At 41.3% G+C, this 24243-nt stretch overlaps 3 protein-coding genes across 4 annotated transcripts; 1 reads left to right on the forward strand and 2 right to left on the reverse strand.

The window, feature by feature from the left end:
• Window positions 1-251: 251 nt before the first annotated feature.
• On the forward strand, window positions 252-8209 carry LOC109640499 (WD repeat-containing protein 48). Of its 2 annotated transcripts, none has more exons than XM_020104553.2 (18): window positions 252-403; window positions 1058-1198; window positions 1593-1671; window positions 1779-1991; window positions 2100-2188; window positions 2289-2390; window positions 2482-2706; window positions 3142-3216; window positions 3495-3597; window positions 3687-3784; window positions 4203-4310; window positions 4425-4521; window positions 4623-4718; window positions 4892-4997; window positions 5173-5260; window positions 6019-6095; window positions 6248-6440; window positions 6700-8209. In XM_020104553.2, the coding sequence occupies exons 1-18, from the start codon at window positions 356-358 to the stop codon at window positions 6793-6795; spliced, it is 2034 nt and encodes a 677-aa protein (XP_019960112.1). In that variant the 5' UTR covers window positions 252-355; the 3' UTR covers window positions 6796-8209. The 2 variants fall into 2 exon arrangements, with proteins under 2 accessions (XP_019960112.1, XP_019960122.1); XM_020104563.2 differs by having other exon boundaries at window positions 1596-1671.
• Window positions 8210-8289: 80 nt separating this feature from the next.
• Window positions 8290-13449, reverse strand: gorasp1a (golgi reassembly stacking protein 1a). Its single transcript, XM_020104657.2, has 9 exons — window positions 13276-13449; window positions 12138-12218; window positions 11775-11978; window positions 11557-11643; window positions 11310-11440; window positions 10839-10971; window positions 10284-10392; window positions 10043-10177; window positions 8290-9930 (listed from the first exon to the last, which is right to left on the reverse strand). The coding sequence occupies exons 1-9, from the start codon at window positions 13336-13338 to the stop codon at window positions 9443-9445; spliced, it is 1431 nt and encodes a 476-aa protein (XP_019960216.2). The 5' UTR covers window positions 13339-13449; the 3' UTR covers window positions 8290-9442.
• Window positions 13450-14483: 1034 nt separating this feature from the next.
• Window positions 14484-22478, reverse strand: LOC109640529 (cysteine/serine-rich nuclear protein 1-like). The gene is made up of 5 exons (XM_020104595.2): window positions 22290-22478; window positions 18905-19128; window positions 17022-17284; window positions 16631-16933; window positions 14484-16024 (listed from the first exon to the last, which is right to left on the reverse strand). The coding sequence occupies exons 2-5, from the start codon at window positions 19125-19127 to the stop codon at window positions 15041-15043; spliced, it is 1773 nt and encodes a 590-aa protein (XP_019960154.1). The 5' UTR covers window position 19128; window positions 22290-22478; the 3' UTR covers window positions 14484-15040.
• Between the last annotated feature and the right edge of the window lie 1765 nt (window positions 22479-24243).

Consider the following 24243-nt stretch of genomic DNA (forward strand, 5'->3'; position numbering starts at 1 on the left):
TTGGCCTGATTCAATTAGATCCCGACAGAGCAGGAGCACTCTATCAGGATGAGGAGTGGAAATGAAAGAGGCTTGATTCTCTCTATTCTTACTTATTTTGAAGCTGCTATTTGAAGGTCAAAGCTAAGTTGCACAGTGTTGTTTGAGTTGTCCTCTCCCAGGTTGAACCTCCTCTGGTTCCCGGGGCCCTGATCACGGTGACAGTCAGCTGGAAGTGAACACATCCTGAGGGAGCGCCCCCTCCCTGCAGCGAGAGAGGAGGACAGAGTAAAACCACATTACCCATGAAGCTCTGCTGGATATGTTTTCTTTTTTCCGGATGTAGCATCACATGAATTAACTGTCAACATGCAAGATGGCCACGCATCACAGGCAAAATGCTGCTGGGCGGAGAAAAGTACAGGTAATTTATCAGAGTTACGTTTGTGCAGGTTATTCAGTGACGGCTCCAGTGAGGGGTTCACCTTCAGACTGAGCTTTGTGGAGATTTGACGAGGAGCAAAAACCACCCGGAAAAGGCAGCGCAGCTGTTACGAGTCATGACTCAAGCCGGCTAACGTAGCTAGCTTAGCTTAGCTTAGGTGTTGGCGTCTGTTGCTAACGCTAGCGTTTAAATGACCTCATGCTTTTGGAAACGACTCACACATAAAAACACTTGAAATGCGTTATTACAAAACCGACTCACTCGTCGTTTAGCACCAGCTGTTAATGTGTTGTTACGGCAGCAGTTTCATGCTGGTGCCGCGTCAACTTTAGCTTAGCAACACACTGTCCGGGCTCGGTCTAATTGCTGGGAGTACGTACGTGCCGCCGTGGTTCTGTCATGCACCCCGCCACTGGGCATTGTGACCAAATCGAAGCACACTACAAGTACCGGATTCCACCAACCTGACAATAATTATACGAGGATTAAATTCCCGAACATAAATGACATTTAGTTCGGCTACATGTTTCATTAGCTAACTCTGCATGTCCAGAGTGCAGTAAATGAAACCCAGCGTGTGAGAGCATCTTCATGTGTACAGCTGATTTGCTCACTCCCCTCTCTGTGTGTCAGGTGTCCTATGTCATTAGAGATGAGGTGGAGAAGTACAATCGAAATGGGGTGAATGCTCTCCAGCTCGACCCAGCTCTTAACCGGCTCTTCACTGCTGGGAGAGACTCCATCATCCGGATATGGAGCGTCTACCAGCACAAGGTAACACTTCTCTTCCCCTGCTCTGTGTGAAACTGGAAAATCCTCTGTGCGATCAGACAGCTGTGTTGTCCCACGCGTAATTATCTCCTATTCGCACATATTGAAGTGTTACTGGTTAAATTAGCTCCTATGCACATGATGCTTGGTTTCAAGCTAATGTGTTCTTCACCTAGGTTTAGTATTTTTATATACTAAGTGATAATTGTCTTTAATAACTTGTTAAATGTCTGTTAATTGGAAATGTGTAGTATTGTATACATGTACTAATAATCATTTTGCACTGTCCATCTTGAGTGCTTTTCGTGTCCCCTCTGTGTATTTTAAGCTACTGGATATGCACATTTGTTATGGGATCATAAAGTATCTATCTAAGTTTTACTTGGTTTCTCTGTAGCAGGACCCGTACATTGCCTCAATGGAGCATCATACAGACTGGGTCAATGACATAGTTCTCTGCTGCAATGGAAAAACATGTGAGTTTCATGACATGCAGCTGTTTTAATTACAGTTGAGACACAGTTTAGTTTCAAGCTCTGAATTTTACATTCTGCTCCTCTCATTGACTCTCTTCTGTTTTTAGTGATATCTGCCTCATCGGATACAACAGTCAAAGTTTGGAACGCACATAAAGGATTCTGCATGTCCACGTTACGAACACACAAGGACTATGTGAAAGCTTTGGCCTATGCCAAGGACAAGGAGCTGGTAGCATCAGCGGGTCTCGATCGGCAGATCTTTCTTTGGGATGTGAACACACTAACAGCACTCACTGCTTCCAATAACACTGTAACCAGTGAGTAGTGCTTGTGTCACTATTGCACAATTGTATTCAGACTTGGTTGTGTACATGCATTTTTCAGTGGAAGAAATTCTACAACGTATTCTGTTTTGCTTGCCACAGCTTCCTCTCTCAGTGGGAACAAGGACTCTATCTACAGTCTGGCTATGAACCAGATGGGCACAGTTATAGTATCTGGATCCACAGAAAAGGTGGTTACAAGATTTCCAGTTATTGGAAACAGTAAAATTGAAATGATGATTTTATATATTGGCAGTTGAAACACTAATCTCTTTTTGCCTTTGCCTTAAGGTTCTTAGAGTGTGGGATCCTCGAACGTGTGCAAAACTGATGAAGCTAAAAGGTCACACAGACAACGTCAAGTCGTTGCTGTTGAATCGAGATGGCACACAGGTGACTGCAAATGTGTGACCCAAACAGTGGTTGGCAGCTACTTATTAATGATTTATGAATGTTAATCAGCTCCTGTCTGTTTTCCCCAAAGTGCTTGTCAGGCAGCTCAGACGGGACCATCCGCCTTTGGTCCCTCGGCCAGCAGAGGTGTATCGCCACCTACCGGGTGCACGATGAAGGGGTGTGGGCCCTGCAGGTCAACGAGGCCTTTACACACGTTTACTCTGGAGGCAGGGACAAAAAGATCTACTGCACTGACCTGCGTAACCCAGATATCCGTGTGCTCATCTGTGAGGAAAAGGCCCCAGTGCTCAAAGTAAGAGAACAGAAACACACTAACCTGCAACGAATTATCTGTTGTGTAAAAATTACTGAACTTCAGAAGCATCTTCAAAAACCAATAAAGCCGGCAAATGAGATAAGATAAGATCTCCTTCTTCAGCCACCTCCTCAAACATGTCTCGTATATGCATATGTTGCATCTGGTCGAAATGGGTTAAGCAATAAAAACCCACAAGTGTATGTTACTCTACAGGTATTCATTTCATATGAATGGATTTCTGTTTTTTTCATTGAGGCTTGTCTTATCTCTGCTTTGAGGGCAATGGCAGTACTTGTTTTAGGGAAGTTGTGCTTAGTTGCAATTTGCAAGTCAAAATAATAAACCAGGTATTCTCCTCTGTCATATGTGAGTTCATAGCTAACCGTTAGAAGTCATCCAACCTTTTTGCTGCCTTTCTCTATTGTTTAGATGGAACTGGACAGATCTGCTGACCCACCTCCAGCAATCTGGGTCTCTACCACCAAGTCATCCGTTAATAAATGGGTAAGCATGCGTGACACCTCTGAGATCACTGGGCGACTGACAACGTAATGACCTGAACACAGTGTACATTCAGACTTGTGAATGTGGTAGCTCCTAATGCTCTTTGGCTGTAATCCTACTGTAATGTGTGTAGATATTTAAACCAGATTTGCTATGAGGGTGATACACAGAGGATAATTGCATTACATTAATCACAGATGTTGCCGCAGGGAAGAGAGAGAGGAGGCGATTGTTAAAATCCAGGGCAGTCTCTGATAATTATTATGTTCTGTGTGCAGTCATTAAAGGGAATGCACAACTTCAGATCATCAGGGGAGTATGACAATGACTGCACTACCCCTCTGACACCACTGTGTACTCAGCCAGAGCAAGTCATTAAAGGTAAACATGTGTTTTTCTTCTATATAAAACTAGTTTTCCCTAAATCAGTCTTTGTTTTTTTTTAGTAGAATTGTCTGTTGCGTTCACAGGAGGTGCCAGTATTATCCAGTGCCACATTCTCAATGACAAGAGACACATACTTACCAAAGATACCAACAACAACGTGGCATTCTGGGATGTTCTAAAGGTAAATCCATGCTGTATTTATGTTATTCTAAGTATTTTAGAGTGTGTTTGCATCCAATTCATAATGAAACTTACAATAAAATGATTATTAATCACATCACACAATCTGAGAGAAAACTATATCTTCAAGAAAAAAAATTAGTGAGGATTAATACTAAAAGTCATAGTATTACAATCAAAGGAGTTTGGAACAACTCTAATGACAAAATGACAACGTGGCCAACATACTATTAAATAGATGTTTCAAACCAATATACTGAATACATGTGAAATGGATGATTGATCACCTAAATCTAACACACTGGACCTTTAAGACAGGGAATGTCTTTCTTATTTGCCTGTATGTATTTTATTTTAAATGTGTTTGAGATCTAACTATCTAACTGTTATCTATGGTTTCAATTTTTTTTTACCTTCAGGCTTGCAAGGGTGAAGACTTGGGGAAAGTGGAGTTTGATGAAGAGATTAAAAAGCGTTTCAAGATGGTCTATGTGCCAAATTGGTTCTCTGTTGACCTGAAAACTGGGGTGAGGGACAAACCTGGTTACATAAGAAGTTTTCATCTGTCAAGCAGTTGCATCTCCTCTCTGAGCCTGGTTTATAGTCTTATATGTGTGTGTTATTTGTTTGGTGCTGAATAGATGCTCACTATCACATTGGATGAGAGCGACTGCTTTGCTGCCTGGGTGTCTGCAAAGGATGCAGGATTTTCAAGCTCTGATGGTTCTGACCCAAAATGTAAGATATCTGATGAAATTCCATTTTATATTCAAATGCATATAAAATATTGCAGAGGTACTGGTTGTAACTCACATGACTTTAACCCTTGGTCTTTCCAGTGAACCTGGGTGGACTGCTGCTGCAGGCTCTGCTGGAGTTCTGGCCCAGAACTCGCATCAACCCCATGGACGAGGAAGAGAACGAGGTGAACCATGGTATGGAGCTGATATAAAATTAAATCAAATCTCAGAACTTTAATGGGACATTTTCTTTCATTGTTATTCTTTGCATCAAACACACATACACCCATATCTTATTGTCAATAAATACTAGTTGTCCAAGGTTACTTTCAGTTTTACTTACAGCGGGATTGTTCTTGTGTCCACAGTGAACGGCGAGCAGGAGAACCGTGTCCAGAAAGGAAACGGATATTTCCAGGTGCCACCACACACACCAGTCATCTTCGGTGAAGCAGGAGGCAGAACTCTGTTTAGGTATTTGTTTACTTAGACTTTTGCCTGTCAGTGCAGAATAAATGTAAAAGTGCTGCTGTGCACTTAATTGTGTCACCTTGTATCATCTCTGTTCTCACACTTGTCACGGTGTCAGGTGACTCACTGATGGCATCAGCTCCTAAATGTCTCTCATGTAATGACTTATGTTTTTCAGGTTGCTATGTAGAGATTCCGGTGGAGAGACTGAATCAATGCTGTTGAACGAGACAGTCCCACAGTGGGTTATTGACATAACTGTAGATGTGAGTATTATTTCTGTCTCCTCACACATGTTAATAAGGTACAGTCTCTTCAGAAATGTGTGAGTGTTTATGTGCTTTTCTTCTCTTCCTTTCTGTTCCTCTAACTTGAAATGCTTGAACTTTGAACTTCTGTCTCTGCTCCCTTCTTTCTTTTTTATTTTGGCTTTGGCTTGTGTGACCTATCATAAAAATGAGGACGCTAATGTGTGTGTTTGTATATTGTGCGCATACTGTTTTGTGTGTGTATTCTATAAATAATTGTATGTATAAAGCTTATTATACATAGAGGCGAAGACAAATAAAATTGTCACAGGCATTGACAGTTTCAAAGTCCAGCAAAGGCTGACACAATGTTGTCTCAGATTTATTATTAATTAAATGTTAACTACAGAGAATCAGGTGATCTTGTTGTTTACTGGAACTGTGGGTAGACTCTCAAGGCTATGTATGCTAGAAGAATAATTAACTTTTTAGTTCTGAGATTTAAATGGGGGTCAAAGTGTCTTGACACTGTCTTGAAGTGTGTTACGATTTTAGCCATCGATGCAGCAGTGTTACGTCGATTTGAAGTATTACAGCTTTGCTTCTAAAATTCTGTGAATTAACTTCATCTTGAAAAATTCAAGATTGTGAGTCGGAAATGTAAAGTAAGGGATGTTTCTCTCTAGGTGGAAAGCCCTATTTTCTAAGATCTTCCATGTGCTTGTCATGTTTTAATGCATTATATTTACATGTACTGTTTTATCCTTCTATTGCAGAAAAATATGCCCAAGTTCAATAAAATCCCATTCTACCTCCAGCCCCATTCCTCTTCTGGTGCAAAAACTCTGAAGAAGTGAGTTCTTCTCCTCCTTGTATTTTGTTGTGGAATTTGTAAAAAATGTGTGTTTCTTCTAACATGTGAAGCACTGAGCGGTACCTCAAAGGTCTACAGCACGTTTCATCTGGTCTGCTGAGAGCTGATTTTACCTCCTGTGCACTCTGCAGGGACCGTCTCTCGGCCAGTGACATGCTCCAGGTTAGGAAGGTTATGGAGCATGTTTACGAAAAGATCATTAACCTCGACAACGAGTCGCAGACCACCAGCTCCACGGCCAACGACAAACCCGGGGAGCAGGAGAAGGAGGAGGACATGGCCATGCTCGCCGAGGAGAAGATTGAGCTAATGTGTCAAGACCAGGTGAGCACAAACATCCTTGAAGGTCCATACTTGCTGAGTGTCAATTTAGGGGCTGCATTCTTCAAAGAACGTGGTCTACCTGGCCCACGAAGGAGGCGGTCTTCGTGTGCAAGGTTGACAGTCTGAAACGAGATGGTCTCTACATGGGTTTTTTTCGTTCAGCCTCTGAATTGAGACACAGCTGTTGATATGAGTAGATTTGTTGCACCCTGAATTTTAGTTAATGTATTAACCTATTTGTTTTTCACCTCTGACCCAGGTTCTGGATCCCAACATGGACCTGCGAACAGTTAAACATTTTATCTGGAAGAGTGGCGGGGACTTGACGCTTCACTATAGGCAGAAGTCTACGTGAAAGTCATCATTTTTGAAACAAGAACTCTGTCATTTGCCAATCACCACCCACCTCTGACTTGTAGTACCCTTAACCCCATTGTGTGGTCAAGAGTCGCTGTATCAATGAGAATCCAGTAAAATTTGTGAGGACGTGGCTCATGGTGTATCATAGGGAACTGACCAGAACATGCCCGAGCAGCCAACAGACACCTGGGAAATAAGTGGTCCATGTTTTTTCATTTTTTTTTTTTTTTTTACAGTTTGAAGAAAGGACTCTTTAACTTTTTTTTTTTCTTTCCCAATTTGACCGCTAAGTTTGTTTCATTCCTCCTGACTGCCATTTTGTTTTGAAGCGATCGTGTTTGTGAGTGTGTGCGTGTGTATATGCACATGGATGTAGTAGACTGTTCTAGTACATTCCAGAAACTGTCCTTGTTCTACAAACACTCCACAGCCGTCTCAGCAGTGTCACCACTTTAGGAGTACACTTGGTCTCTGGGTAGCATCACAATCCCTCAAAATCAATCCTCTTTCGTTCTGTTGTCGACATCGTACATCTGAACTTGAACCTAACCCTTGGCTTAGACGTCTAATCATTGAACTTTGCTGACAGCAGCACTTGTCTTTGTCTCTTCTGTTTAGCTGTGCTGTTCTAAATGGACTGAATGTTCTTTTTTGTAAATATATGTACAACATTTTTTTGATTTTGTTCAGAGGGGTGAGGGGGTTGCTTCAGTTATATTTTGTTGATGTACAGTTTACTTAAAAAAAAAACAAGTTATTTTTCAAAATCCCTAGAACACATTCGTGGTCATGAAGGTAAATTTTACTTGGATGTTATGAATTGCATTTGTTGTATTCACTACAACCCAGAAATTGCAGTTTAATCTTTAAGAATGTCGGTAGTTGTTCAAGTCATCTAAGCGATTGGGAAATTATATATAAGGCATATTATATCTTACACAATAACTAATGCTTACTCCTCACTCTGTACTCAGCTCATGAGCAGTGACTCTGCTGACAGTGAGGGCTTTTCAAATGTACATTTCCTTTAGATTCAATAGGAGTTCAATGAAACAAATGTACGTAACTTGAAGGGGGGGAATCTCATCCAAGAGAATATATGAACATTCAACCACTGTGGGAAATTCACCAAAGTGAAATAAACGCAACTACCCATTTCTCTCTTGGTGTGTCTCCAAGCAGAACAGCAGATCCTTTCATTGTAAATTTTCTGGAGTTAATTTTGCAATGAGGAGTGTGAGTGTGTATAAGCTGTCGTGAGGGGGATGCATAGAGTGAGCTCTAATTGGCCAAAAACAGGATGGGTGCCGTAATTAGGCCGTAACACTGCAATATCCCTGTTGTAATAACTTGTGAAATATGTATATTTTAGGCATTCAGATAAATAAATTGGAATGATTTAACAATGACAGATCTATGGTAATTATAAATGAATGTTTTCTTGAGTTGTAACGTGTTCAGCTGATGAGTGTGAAATAAGAACAAATGATTTCTTTTTTTTTTAAGTGATATGATTGTTTAACCTTTTAAGATTCACCCATCTCCCATTCATCAAAAGAATCTGCACTCATTCCTAATAAAACATACAAACCATTGATAGTATCTGCAAAAATACTTTTCCTTATTTTACACACTAGCACCTATTTTGACAGTGAAGAACATTAAGTAGCCCCCTAGAAAAAACAAACTATTACCCAACAGCAGTATTACCACATACATATCTCAAAAGACTTATCTATTGAATTTACATTATAAAACACATTGTAAAGTCACAGGCAGCTCTTGTCTACTGTTGCATAGATAACAAGGTAAAAATAGTGTAAAGTAAAACATGGGGGACATAATATCAGCTGTCAAATGTTTTGAAATTGATCACAGACTATATGGCAGATTAAATTAAAGACAAGCATATAAAATGTACTGGCATCATCTGATCTGTTATAAAAGCTTGTGGTAAGTAGTTTAAAATCATAAGTGGACAAATATTTCCCTCCATGCCAGACAGAACCTTCTAAAACCAATGTTCTTCTTAAAATTTGCAATTTAAAAAAAGCTCTATTATGGGAGTCATTTTATAGATAATGCTTCTTCAAAGCACACCAACAATAGATATAACTCTGCACCTTGAGACTTGCAATCGATCCAAACTGTAGTTTTAAAAAACTTTTACGAATATTAAGGTGCAGTTGTTCTTTACTGTAGTAGATGCCTGACATGTGTTTTTTCATTATATTCATTATATTACTTGCTTATCTTTGGAAGTATTCAAGTATTGATCACATTAGTGTCCCAGAAAAAAAGCGTGCTACAAAGTAAAATCTAATCTTGCACCAGACAAATAAAAGAGTTGATAACATAACATCATTTTGGCTAAATAAATTAGCTGTAACTTTAAATTCTCACATATAAAAGAAAAAAAAGGATATTCCTACAGTGACTCAAAGTATCTGTCTACATGTTAATGCTGTAGCTGGTTCCTGTAGTGTAACTAACCTGATGGTACACATTCCTGTAAGACTATCAGTGTAAAATCAGGAAGCCTTCCCTTGTCTATCCTGAATTCCCTCTCTAGTGTTTCTTATAAAAGTGATTGTCAGCTTCACCTTGCATGTTTGTACTTTGTGTTAAAGCCTGATACAAGCTTACTCAACAGGTGTCTCTTCTGGTTCCTCCTCATCGTGCTCATGGCTGCACGGCCGAGCAGGAGCTACATCTAGAGGCTCAGCGGACTCCTCCGCTGACCGTGCTGCATCCTCGACAACCTGAGGAGGAGAATCATCTGCTGTCGTCTCATCAACGGCCGGGGACTGGAGGAGATCAACGGGAAGTGGGGAGGGAGGGTCTTCGATAGAGACAGAGGGCTCAACGGGAGGTTCGGGTGTGTCTACAGGGGGAGACAACGCACTCATAGGTGGACTTGGGCTCTCATTAGACTCCATGAGAAAGCTTTGTGGGGCAGTAGACTCTGTGACCGAGTGATATGGTTCCGCTGGTGGGATGCCTGATTCAGACACAATGTCAGTGGAAGCGAGAGCAGGGGTGAGCTCCATGACCACCTGCGAGCTCAGCTCTTGTGACTCAGTCTGGTCGTCCGCTGATGATGAGAGCAGTACACTGTCGTCCAGCTCCTCTGTACAGCAGGGAAACAAATATATATATTAAAAAAATAAATCTCTTCATCGGACAAAGGTTTACATGAAAGCAGCTGTAAACTGTAATGAGCTGCTGCTGTGATAACTCACCAATGCCAGAGATTTCACCGTCCTTCTCCTCATGCATAGTCAGTGACGTGTTGGTCATGTCTATGGATGACATGGACAGATCCAGCCTGTCCACCACATCTGCAGTGTCAGGGCTCATCACTGCCACTGCAGACTCTGAGAAACCAGGTAAAAAAACGTGAACACACGGGCAACACCATCAGATGAAAGCCAATTATCATCCCAATGAATCCTCTTTAAATTCTGTATAATCTGAACTGACCAGGGTCTGTGACTGTCTGGATGGGAGGAGGAAGAGGAGCTTCCTGCAGGTTGACCTGCTCCACATCTAACACATCTTCACTCAGGCCGGAAGGCGCCATTAAAGGAGCCTGGAAACAAACATTGGTTATCTGTTTAGAGTTTGATCTCATTGAACATTATCAGGAAATCAATGTGGATGTTTAGGAAAACTGAGGAAATGCCAACATAGATCATAACTATTATTATCTTGTCTCCGTATTCTATTACGCACATTTAATCTGCAAATAGATTCGTCAGGACTAAACCAAGGCACAGAAATGAACTAAACAATTAGCCATTAAATCCATTAGTTGCCAACGATTATAGTTGATTTAAGTCATTCGTCACAAAACTGTCAAATGTGAGGATTTATGGTTTATTACATTTCATTCTTATAAAATATATATCTAGAGTGTTTTTTCTTCAGAAAACGCTACCTAAAAATGGAATCCTACAATCTTTTGACTTCTTAAATAAAACAATTACTCAATCAAAATAAATACATAAATGAAAATGACATGAATTTAACACTTACCTCTGTGAATCCATGTGCAGGCGGTGTTGGAGAGGGTTTCTCCTCAGGGACAGGGGTGGGAGGCTTTGCAGTTGATATGTCTGGATTTGCAGGGATTCGGTGCAGGTAACCATAACCAATGCCACAACCCAAACTAAGAGGAAACATTTTTATATCAATTCATATTATAATATCACAATTTAATAAATACACATTTTATAACATATAAAGTAATAATGTATAAGTTATAAGCATTTTACGATAAATAATTTAAAAAAGAAATCAACTGTAAACATTAGGAAGCAAACACAAGAATGAATCTGGATTCACCTTTCTCTTCATTTAGAATCACAACATTTGTGAAGAGAATCTTTTGTGAATGCCATCTTGATCTATCAAAATGCTCCTGAACCAAAAAGATAAATTCCCTGGTATTCTCTGGTGTGTCACTGTGACTCATCCACTCATATTGATCAATGTGTTGCCTCATACCTGCCCTCTCCTCCCCACACTCCATTCGGTGTGACCACCACCTCTCTGCAGGCATCCGTTTGTATGTTGTACACTAGAAGCTTCAGGGGTTTCCCTTCATGGGCCTCGATCAGAGAAAAGAAGTCTTCTGACTGGAAATCAGAAGCTCTGAATTAACTACAACTCTGCTTTCAAAGATAACCTTGGACACAACTTTCAAAATCCCACAAAGGACGCCACTGATGTATGATATCAAAACAAGTCTTACATCTTGCAACAATTGATCCGCTCCAACAATGTAGTCACTGTGTGGCTGGAGCCCTGCCAGAGCAGCAGGTGAACTAACTTCCACATCCTAGGGAGGAAAGACGCTTCAGTTACAGAGTGAACAAAATATGAAGCTACTATATGATGAGGTCATGAGGAAAGAGGCTTAGTTCAGAGATATGTCAGTGGGTTTTACTGGTTCTCATTGAAACTACTCACCAGGACGTGCCACACATTCTCACTGGCTCCTTGGTAGCTGCAGAAGCGTACACTGGCCCCCAGCAGCCCCTGTCCTCCCCACATGTTGCTGGGCACCACCTCCAGCTCACGGACCCTCGTGCTTTTAGTGCTGTACACCTCCATCCTCACTGATTTCTCCATGTTGGCCTTCAGGAGCTCCTTCAGCAGGTCGTTTTCCTCATTCTGCCATGGAAGGGGTCAAAAGTCAAACTATCTATTATACTATTCCTACACAGTATAGTGATGCATATATTTCTAATAATCATGAATATCTGTACATGCCTAATGCATCACCATCATTGTGCTCAATGACCTCAGTACTTATTAAAATGATAAACTTACAAGTCTCCTATTGTCCAGAGACAGAATGAAGTCAAAGAAGGGCTGCAAGCCGGCCATCTCTGCAGGGGACTCCGGCTGCACCTGTCAAAACCAGACACAAACATTTAGATAACATGTTGAGCTTCATCTTTACTTTAGTTTTCTTAAAATAGGATATATTAAATATTATTGGGGGAAATAATTTTCTAATTATTAAAATCCATGAGCAATGAATAAAGCATCTTAAAATAGTAACAGTCCATAAAAGAAACGATTGATGCATGTATTGCTATTTATTAAAGATCAATTTATTCATAATAATAATAATAATAAAAGGGTCTGGGTGATGAAACAAAATCAATAATTATCACAAGATAATATTAATGAATATCAACCTAACAAAGGTTCAATATACATCAACATATTGATTATACATTGTATAAGCATAGTGAGGAGATATAACACAAAACGGATCTATCTTAGTTTCGCTGATTATCGAGTGTTTATCATTCAAATAAAGAAGAGATGCAAACTACAGCTTTCACACAGAAGGAAAATAATCATAATTTAAACTAAACAGAAATAATAATATGACATTTATTGAGATACATATATCGATATCGACTGCAGTGAATATTCTTTTCCTGAGGGGCCAACAACGTCACATTACTGGTTCTATTGACCATCTCATAGAACACAGAACAGCAACTAATGTTTCCTTTAGAGATGGAAGCAATAAACCTTTGGCCTGTTCGATGAATCTGTCCTGGTCGATCGATCAGTTAGACGACTAACGACACTAAGCTACAGGGAAGAGTTGCATCAGTAAAACGTATTTTCTGTATTTCATTGAATCAGACGAAACATCAGCTACTGGAAACGTCTTTGTTTCATGTTGGACGGTGTCACAGTTAAAGTATCAGACCTGGAGGAAGCTTTCTGTGAGTCTAGTTATATTCTGCAGCGTTTTCCTTAACACGTGAAATAAACCAGTCAAAGCTGCAGTGGCATGAATCCGCCCGCGAGTAGAAACAGGTGAAGCTGCCACCTCTTCAGGTTGAACCGGTGAGTGAGCAGCTAAGCTAGCTGTTAGCATACAGTAAGATTTCATGATAAGCTGCTGCACACTCTGCTCCAGCATCAGGAGAATACTACTCACTCCGTGTACGTGGTATCCATACGTCCCTCCTTCAGGTACCTCTGAACTCTGAGACAAACCCATTTCTCCCACTCACTCCTCTGAGATATGATTATTACAAGAAGATAACAGGAGCGGGAGAACGATCACGGCTCACAGCTGGCAGCCATCTTGTCTGTAGACCTGAACAATCGATCACTGCTGGAGTACAGCAGCTGTACAGTACTACAGCTCCAAGCTCACTTTACAATATTCTGGAAATGAGAGGCTTCACCTTCTGTTGCGTTTCAGTGTTGAAGTATGAGAAAACTTAAACAGATGAGATTGTTTTTGATTAATTATATTTTATATATTATTTTTTGGGAATGATGTTAGAAGAATGCAGGCGAGCAAAATTATAAAAACAATACATTCATAATGCCACTGAAAATGAGACTGCACGAGCTGATGAGGATAGTATATTTATTTTGTGGTCATTTGTGTGGTTAATTAATATCAATGTTGTGTGATCACTGGACTGTTGTGGAATATGGAGCGCGCGCACACACACACACACACACACACGCACACACGCACACACACATTTCTTTGCTTTCAATTTCATTTTGCTGAGGAGTCAATACAGAGACCTACAGCTTAAATGTATTTAGTTTGTTACATTCAATACTACACAGTACATATGATTTCAATTTATAAATTAATTCATTTCTTATAAATTAGATTATATATACAACCTAATATATTATATCATATATTTTATATATAAAACAAAGTCTATAAAAGTTATATTGTCAGTGATATTAGACATGCGCTGCATGCAGTCTTCTGTTTATTCAGCATTTTATTTCATCTGTAGTAGGCATCAACCATTTGTATTTTGAAAGTGCAAGTATTGGACAGGTTAAATTGTAAATATCCTGTCTAAATGTATTAAAGGGCAGGTGTTAAAGCAGGTTAGTGTGTCAGATAGGGAGCGGGTCAGATTGTCATCACTTCTGTTACTTGAATCTGCTGCACCTTTACTGAGAATTATTTAGTTTTTGTTTGTGAGTGTTATGTTGTTGTACTTTACAAACCTCTTGACTGAGTTAGATGCTGAAGACTGAACTGAATACATTCATTTTTGTTGCGTGTGTGTGTTTTACTTCTGTGCAGTCTTAGTTTCTTCACCTAAGAACTGAGGATGCAAAATTACCACTCATCAAACAAATCTGAAATCAGTGAAAAAATAAATATAACAGTTTCCTTTTATTACTGCAATACAGGGACTCTTAACACAATGTGAAGCATACCAGTGATAAACCACAATGATCCAGGCAGTTATTCAAGCTAATTCACAAAATAAAGGCTGGAACCATGAGTCAAAGTGGATGATCCTGTTTACATCTCAATACATTTTAAATAATGTCTTGAGAAATATGGTCTTGAAATTGTATCTCTGCATTGACCCTTTGGTAACCTTGTCTAACACTAACTTTGAAAATTAATGTGCACTCTTCATTAATTTAATATTCACCAATATTTTTAGTGGCCATGGAAGATCATTTCATTTTATAGATTCATAAAAAAAAATTAAAAAACTGAACATATATTAGATTACTTAAGCGTAGTTTCTCTGAAACAAAGGAAATTATTTTTAGGCAATAGAGAAAATATCTAGCTTGGAAAAAAATATTTTATAAATCATTCTTTGTACATTTAAATATTCTTACAAATATATAAAAGCAGTGCTCTTTACATAAAATTCTCTCACATAGACTTTTATTATGTTAAAGTTCCATATCACCTAGAAAAGCTGATTTTCTGCGACTGAGTAAACCTGATCTGGGCTCGGTTCAGTCAGGCCGATCAAAGATTCCAGGAGGTAGGTGCTCGACTCGTACTGTGGCAGATTCACAGAGCTGAACAGCTGTAGGTTGCAAATGCTGTCGGGGTGTCTGCATCCTTTAAAGGAGCTGTGCAGCAGTCCAGAGGGGTAGTCACTGTCGAAGAACTCCAGGTCGGAGTCGGAGGACAGACTCAGGTCCATGTACCTCCCTGAGGAATAGTCCACAGTGGGGGAGGGCGTGTTGGGGAAGTCCTCGAGAGAATCATTGTCAAAGAAGTCCGTGGCTTGGTTTGCGTTCTCATCGAGGTAATCTGTCAGCGAGGCCCTGCTTACATTGTCTGTGAGTGTGTTGGCTGTAAGTGGTCCCGTACTGTCAGTAGTTGTGCTGTGTGTGCCCATGTTGTCGCTGTGCTGTGTCAGCGGTTCCCCCGTGTGCATCAGCTGATCGCACATAGAGTAGTTATTGTTTTCAGAGTCACAGATACTAAGGGAACAAGGCAAAGTCTTAGGGTGACTCTGACTCCCAGTGAGGCGTCCTCCTGCGTCTGAGTCAGAGGAGGTGCAGGAGGATTCAGTCATATCACTGCTGCAGCTGTTCTCCTCCATGACTAACCGCTCTGGGATGAAAGTGAAGGAAGGGGTGGGTGGCAGAGTGAGAGAAAGGCCGTCTTCCTCCATGGTGAACCCAAAGGGGCAGATTTTTTCCTGTGGACTCTGCACTGCGCAAGCCTCAGCCTGGTCCTCGTACTCCACAAGGTCCTCTGGAAGCTCCGCCTGGTCCTCTTGGCACAGTGTTTCATCGTGCAGGCGTCTTTCCAGTTCGAGCCTCATCCCAGTGTGGATGTAATGGGTCTGCACGCGTCTGGAGTCAAATTCAGTGCGACCATGAGTGTTTCCGCAGCCGTCTTTAGTGCAGCCACATGGGAAGTTGAAGCGGTCCACCTGAATGTGTGAAAGAATAATGTTGTGGGTACTTTAATGCATACATGTTAAAATACAGATGCATGTGAAATGGTTTTTTTTGCTGATAAATCCAACATTAGCAGACCCTATGACAGTAAAATTTGTTTCCTAAAACAACAGGTTTTAAAATGGCTACTAGAAAAAAACCAAATAGTACCCGGTGGGATGGGGGATTAAAATAATAATGTCTTTATTTTGCATTTCTCAAGAAATAAATATATAAATCAGGGATTGTGGTAAGGTAAAATAAGTTTTAAACTGTGATTTGTATAAAATAAATCAACAGTATATGTACTATTACACCACAAAATGAATATATAGTGAGAAATAAGATTAAGATTAAAATGGAATAGATTGTTTGAACAGTCCAGTCTCCAGTTTCTGCTACTCCAAGAATTAAAGCAAACTGAGCTACATCAACAAAACCATGGTCATTTCAGTTATATTAAAACATATTGTTTTTAAAAAAACCTGCTATACCTGCTAATTTTGATGTAAAAGAGATATAATTTGCCCAAATTTCAGGTGCAGAAAACATCAAACCTCCTCACTGTAAGTAATCATGAGTATATATAAGAACCGTACCTGGCACTTGATTCCTGCCAGACTGCACGCACAGGTCTCTGGCTCACAGAAGCCCTGGCAGTCACATCCACATGCCTCTCTAGAAAGACGCAGGGCGTGAAGCTGTCTCTTCTCCTCCCTGTCGATGCGCTTCAGCCCCGCCGCCTGGAGGAGCGCCTGCCGCTGTTTGGAGGAGTACGGCTGAAGGAAACCTCCGTCTTTCAGCTCTGCATCACTGATGTTGATGTCGCTGTCTTCCTCTGGGATTTGATCCACAGTCAGCTTGTCTGCTTCTCGCTGGTCCATGGCTCCGCTGGTGATCAGCTGGAATCAAAACAACAGGTAAAGTTAGAAGACTGCTGCATAGATGAGCCTTCTAATACAAACTAATGTAAAAAGGCAGTGCACTTACACTCTGCTTAAATGCCTTGAACATCTCTTCTCTTCGTTTTTCTCGGAGCCTCTCTCTGCGTCTGTGCCGTTGCTCCAGTGCATGCTCAGCCACGGTGTAGCTTTGAAGAGTGCTGTGCATCCGCACCATACCCAGGGTGGCACCTCCTCGCCTGGGCACACTGTTGAAGCCCTGGCAGCGTGGGAAACTGAACACTGTCACCCGGTCAAAGCGCACATTGTTCTGTGAACCTCCAAGCTTGGGCCTCTTCAGGATGGAACAAACTGGTTGGGTAAAAAATAAAAAGACACAAATCATAAGAAAAAGTGAAGCAGTTTCAGGACTGATCTTCTGGTAATTTAAAAGACAAAAACATAATAATTTAATTATCATAAACATCTATTGAAGCTATAAATATTAGTAATTATTGTCCTTGCTGAAAGTCATGATAGGAGGCTTCATAAACATCTGTACTTGAGTTCAACATGTAAATACAGGCTAGATTTCAACTGCAGTCCCTGGGAGGTTGATGGTAAAAAAAAATCATACAAATAATAATAGAACATGCACAGACATGAACAAAGGCACATGGAACACACAAACGACCCGCAAAAACAATTAGGAGATTAAACAGAGAAGAAGAAAAAATTACAAAACACAATGACGTAAATGAACCACGACTCCAGATGAAGACCTGTTTGAGGATCCAACAACCATTGTTTTATAGATTAGAGAAGAAGTTGACAGTTGTGGTGTTCCTTGGTTCTTCAGCTACGGAGTTCCAGGTATGAGCTGCTCGATAAGAAAAGGCTGACCGTGCAAAGGTACTTTTTCTGTATGGTACATTACAGCCTCCTCTGGCAGTGGCTCTGGTAAATGAGTTTGATTTGGTTGAATGTATTCTGTGAGTGGAGAGGGGGCTAAGTCTTGCAAGATTTTACGCACGATTTCAAATTTAAATCACGTATTCCCAATTTAAATAAAATATAAATTTAAACTTTGACAATGGTCATAAGCATTAAGTTTTTTTTATCCAATAAAACAAATTATTTGTACTTGTTGTGATGCAGTTCCACCTGTCTGTGTCCAGCTCGTAATCCAATAGTTAATGTGTGAAAGAGTCATGACGCACATATGGCCACTAGGTGACACACTAGTTACTTCACTAAAGTGACTCGGGTCAATAGTTGAACATGCATGAGGAAAAGAAACCCTGAAAAACAGCCGCCTATCGGACGGATCAACCGAGGTGAGCCAGGGTGTACCTGCTCTTCTTTCGAGGTTTACCAGAGTGAAATTAGAGTCTTCCTGCTGGTTGAGTTGTTGATATCCATGAGGTTACTGTTTTGTCTTTGACAAACTGTCCAACCTTGACACATAACTGAGACTGAACTCACGTTGCAAAGGTCAGTAAACAACAGAGAGCAGCTGACTAATCTTGTCTCAGCTGCTCTGTCTGTCCGAGCTGCTCCACACTGGGGCGCTGTTTGCACCGGGTGAGAGTCCTGGTAACTCAAACAAACAAGACTGTACCACACTTACAGTACACAACAATACCTGCAGAGTATTTTGTCATTGCAGCCCTTGTGTGCCGCTTTGTGATCAGTATCAGGCCATTTGATATGACTTCTTTAAAAGGAGCTTGCTATTCAAATCAATACCACAATGCTCTGTCACCCAGGCAAATGATCTTCTACGCCACTGGACAGACAGTCCGTTCTTGGCGCATTATCTAGAACTGCCCATTAGGTTAGCGTTTTCATATAAGCGAGTCATCACAGTGCTGCTGCAGGGCGATAAGAGACACTCCTATTAAACACTGATGGGAGAATGACCAGATAAGGAAGAGGTTTGCATTATTTGAAAGGGGGGGGGAGACAGAGGCCGTTGGTGTGGAGACTTACTGGGTGAACTGGTTAGCGAAGACAGGCTGTGAGGGATGAAATCCCGCTTGTTGGAGGAGGTGCTCTCCCCATCAGACTCCCACTCCGAGCTGGCAGAGGAGGAGAGGGAGGACAGAGGAGAGGAGGAGGAGGAGGAGGAGAGGTAGCAGGGGTTGTCATCCACCTCTGCATACTTCCTCTTAAGTGTGCCTCTCATCGTTTGGCTGTGGTGGTTGATATACATTCTGCAGGAACACAAAGAAAAAAGGTTTAAATATTTATCATATTATAAAGTGATAAATCCACAGATCAATATTATACAAGGCAAAATAAACAGCCCATTGTTGTGTGTATCTATCCAGGGAACAAGATCATAAAATGAAACATTATATAAATCTACAAACTGATAATACATAATAGATAATAGAATAACAACTGGGTAACACATGAACAAGTATTCACACACGCAATAAAACATCTATTGAAAATGACAACCGGTGGAATGACAGCTCTTTCCTGTAGAAAGCCAAAGCTCTGCTGGTCGAGCCGGTTTCAGGCCACAAGTTTGTTTAGGCTAATTACATCTTGATAGTGATTATCCTACAAACTGATGTTTCATGAGTGTGAGTTGAAATCCTGCCTTCACATTCAACCAGCTGAGCACTTTAGAGCAGGAACAAAAATCAACAGCTCTTTTTCTTGTCCCTGGAGAGTAATTAACATTCCAATGATTCCTCAAGTTTTTTTGTGAAGAATATGTGGAAACAGACCGTCCAGTGGCTAAATGCTGAGGGCTGGGAGGTGTTACGGTTCAACTGGCTGCTATTTCTGGATGTGTACTGCAGGGAAAGTAAATCAGAAGACGAGTCATTTTAAGGGTTACAAAGCTAAGCAGGACTGCTGAACGTTACTTAGTCAAAGAAAATCTAAGCAGAGAGACAGCAAACTGTTATGAGACTAGCCTTTTCAATTGTAATCCAAAACACAGAGATAAATATAATATGAAGTGATACTGACAAATCTGTGTGGACTTGTTCTTGGAAGTTGAACTCCTCTTTCCCAACAACCAAAACTATTTGACCTGATGTCTAATCTCCCCCATGTTCCAGTACAACATTAATACAAGCAGCTGACCAGGATTCAGCCTGACCCTCTGTTAGGTCCCGGAAGAGGGAAGAGAACGTTCAACTTAACATGAGCCACGGAAAACAGAACAGCATGTGCGTTTTCTAAATGAAGAAAGAGCCTTCCAGGTGACCAGTGACATCGCTCCTGGTTCAGGGGGAGGCAGTATGAACCAGTGGCTGCCATTTGTGTTTGCACAAGACATGCTGTACTCTGCCACTAATAAACAGGCATCTACGAGACGAGCTGGGTTTCTGATCATCTGTAGTAAGCAAATACTCAAAAACCAATGAAGCTGTGTGTGTGCGTGTGCATGTGTGCGTGTGTGTTAGTGTGTGCGTGTGTGTTAGTGTGTGTGTGTGCACTCTGAGTGAGCAACTTCCTGGATCCATCAGCAAATAAGAGGTGAAACAAGAGACAGCTTATTGTGCCATTTCACAGTTTACACAGTGGAACCCTGCGCTGCGGAGACAGTGAGGTGTGAAGGGATTCATCTGCACTGAACACACACCCGCGCTACTCTTCAGCGTTCCTAAAAATAAAAGAAAATGACAGCATTTCTAATTAGCTCTCCACCGCAGTGGCCGTCTCCTGTCCCAATTACATCACATGTATTACATATAATATCTGACAAGAGCAGAGAGACTTTACTGTGCATGTGGGTATCCAGAGACCACATCAATAATTTAAAGGTTGATAGCAGCAGCAGTAGCAGCAGCAATTGGTGCACGTGCGCGTTCACGTGGAGCAGGAGGTGGTGGTGGGGTTATACTGCATTAATGTACTGGAGCAGTTTACAATAGGCGTCTTTACAGTGACACTACGGCTCATGGGCAATTTGTTTACACTTTATATATTACTTATATTCTATAATTGATGAAGTATTTCCTTGCGTTAATATTGGATGTTAACCTTTCATCACGTTTGTCTGTTTTTATAGAGGATTATCTCATCTCATCTCACATTATGGGGAAATGAGTGCACAGTACTGTCAGTGCTGTGTTGACAACAAGCACTTCACACTGTAAGGTTGATACTTTCCAAAATGAGAGAGAAACCCAGCAGGTGTCCCTTTAAACAGAAACCTCCAACACAACCAGACCCGGCTGGACCCACGTGCCTCGTCCGGTTGTGGTGCGAGGAGAGACGGAGTTTCCTGTTTGTCGTTATTATCTCCGTCATTAGCCAGGTGACCTCTTCACCTCCTCTGGTGGAGGAGACACATTGATCGGGTCAGCTACAACAACACTATCGTCCCCCCTCCTGTCCCCCGTCCTGTCTCTCTCCTGTCTCTCTTCTGTCTCCCTCCTACCTCCTGTCTCCTTCCTGTCTATCTCCTGTCTCTTTTCTGTCTCCCTCCTGTCTCATTTCTGTCTCCCTCCTTCCTCCTGTCTCTCTTCTGTCTCTCTTCTGTCTCCCTCCTGTCTCTTTTCTGTCTCCCTCCTTCCTTCTGTCTCTCATCTGTCTCCCTCCTGTCTCCCTCCTGTCTCCCTCCTATCTCCCGCCTGTCTCCCTCCTGTCTCCCCCTGTCTCTCTCCTGTCTCCCTCCTGTCTCCCCCTGTTTCTCTCCTGTCTCTTTCCTGTCTCTTTCCTGTCTCTCTCCTGTCTCTCTCCTGTCTCCCCCTGTTTCTCTCCTGTCTCTTTCCTGTCTCTCTCCTGTCTCCCTCCTGTCTCCCCCTGTTTCTCTCCTGTCTCCCTCCTGTCTCTCTCCTGTCTCCTCCTGTCTCTTTCCTGTCTCTCTCCTGTCTCCCTCCTGTCTCCCTCCTGTCTCCCCCTGTTTCTCTCCTGTCTCCCTCCTGTCTCCCCCTGTTTCTCTCCTGTCTCCCTCCTGTCTCTCTCCTGTTTCTCTCCTGTCTCCCTCCTGTCTCCCTCCTGTCTCCCTCCTGTCTCCTCCTGTCTCTCTCCTGTCTCTCTCCTGTCTCCCCCTGTCTCTCTCCTGTCTCTCTCCTGTTTCTCTCCTGTCTCTCTCTTGTCTCCCTCCTGTCTCCCCATGTCTCCCCCTGTTTCTCTCCTGTCTCCCTCCTGTCTCCCTCCTGTCTGTCTTTACAGCCACGGTCTCATATCACAGCAGTGAACTTCCTCCGCTCCTCCACAACACGGACTCGCTGGGACAGCAGAACTCGCTCGTGTGTCTTCTGACTCAGCCCCGTGAAGCTGAACTACCCTCAGCTCAGACTCTGGTGCTAATGGTCCATGAGTTCCCAGGTTCCTCGGTAACACAGCTTCCTACACGAAGTCAACACGAAGTGATCAAACAACGACCAGTCGGTGAGTTACTCACCAAGTCCGAGGCAGCGGCATAATACACAGAGGAGCTGAGAGAGACGCGGGTGGATCGTCTGTCCTCGGAGCAGCTGAGCAGTGTGTGTGTGTGTGTGTGTGTGTGTGAGGATACACAGTTGTACTAGTGTGTACAGGAGAGCTGCCAGAGACACAACATGCAGAGTCAAGATAGTTCACCCCTCATCCCCACACACAGCTCGCACATGCGCACAACCCGCGATAGAGCAAGTTAGTTCCTTTTAGTTTCTTTTAGACATAAGCAGAGGTGGTAAAAGTACTCACATTCTGTACTCAAGTGTAAGATATTTGTGTTAAAAAGGGCTCCAGTAAACGTGAGAGTACTTATTAAAACTCTTTATATATAAGTATTATAAGTATTATAAGTATAAGGTACAGGTTCTGAAATGCACTCAAATTATAAACGTAAAAAGTTTTCCTCTGGCTTTATCTGTGCAAAGCAAACTGAGACTTATGTCACATTTATATAGTTTGAAGACTATTTACTTGAAGCACTCTAATTTACTTACTTACCAAAAAAACTTACTACACAGGGTTAAAGCAAGAATATACTTTATCTTTGAGCAGGACGTATTGAATGAAGTTTTCTTCTTTTAAATAAGGCCACTCGTAGACGTTATCAACGTTATCAGTGCTTACTTTCTTCCATGTTATCACTCCCTGTGAAGGACATTTGTGTTGAGCCTCTTCTCTGCGCTTGCTTCTCCCTCTCTTGTCTGTTTCGTCTTGATACGTCCTTTACGTATGTTGTGCTTGATATGCACTGATAGGTTCCTGTGTTATTGGCTATTTAGGTTGAAACTTGTCTTGATAATAATGATAATAATTCCCCTCAAAAAACATAACTAACTAGCCTGTTTTGACAATGTAAGGAGTCGATAGTACAGATATTTGTCTTGAAATGTAGGGAGTAAAAGTAAAAAGTTGTCAGAAAAATACATTATCAAGTAAAGTACAAATACCTTCAAAATCGACTTAAGTACTGTAACCAAGTATTTATACTCTGTTCCCACCTCTGGACATTAGCTATATAGAGTGTAAGTGTCTGTCCACTTTCAGAACAGCTCTGCTTCAAGAAGTAAATTTCCCATTATCTCCACTGACATGTCAGAAACTCCAAAGAGTTGGAAGTGTAGAATCATGAAGACCAGCTACGAGATGAATCGTGACCAACATTTGATTCAAAGCAAAAATAAATAAATATTGGAAAACTGAAGAGAAAGGTACAAGACTGTGTGTATAATTATTTTAAGAGTCCCATAAACCATTATGAACACACTCCAGTACACGACCTGACTTCTAGTGATTTTCCCATTTGGATTCTTTACAAAATCTGTAAAAGAAACGGTGACTGTTAGAACAGGAAACCATGGTTGCTCAGTGATAAACATATAATGTAAAATGGAACAATGCGATCGTAGCCGACCAGAACTTTGCAGTTGTGGTAAGCATTTCCTTTGCAACAGTGAGCTCCACCAATCAAAGGCATCGCCATGACACCTAAGGATTGAAAATAGTATGCTACTTCTTCTTTACATTGTGAATTAAACCTTATTTTTAAAACAAAGTTGATAGTATACAGATTTGTGCCTTCTTCAGGAGCATATATCTTTGTTTCACAATCTCGTAGTTTGAGGTAAGTCTGCCTTGGATGAATAAAATACTTTGCCTGATAATCAAAATCTCTATTCAGAAAATGAACAGGATTTTTATTTTGAAATCATGCTATTGAGCTCTATTTGTATGACAGTAGCATTGTTTGTACAAATTCACACATTGAATTAGTGATCATCAATTAGTTAAACTGAACATCGTCTGGAATAACACAACAATAACACAACTTTAAATTCAAGTTGTCCGACAACAAACCTCCAAATATGTCCTATGCTACATCCTTGAGATATTAAACTAATGCTAGCTTTTGGGATTAGGGG

This window comes from Paralichthys olivaceus, chromosome 16, assembly GCF_024713975.1.
Source record: "Paralichthys olivaceus isolate ysfri-2021 chromosome 16, ASM2471397v2, whole genome shotgun sequence".
NCBI classification, from domain to species: Eukaryota; Metazoa; Chordata; class Actinopteri; order Pleuronectiformes; family Paralichthyidae; genus Paralichthys; species Paralichthys olivaceus.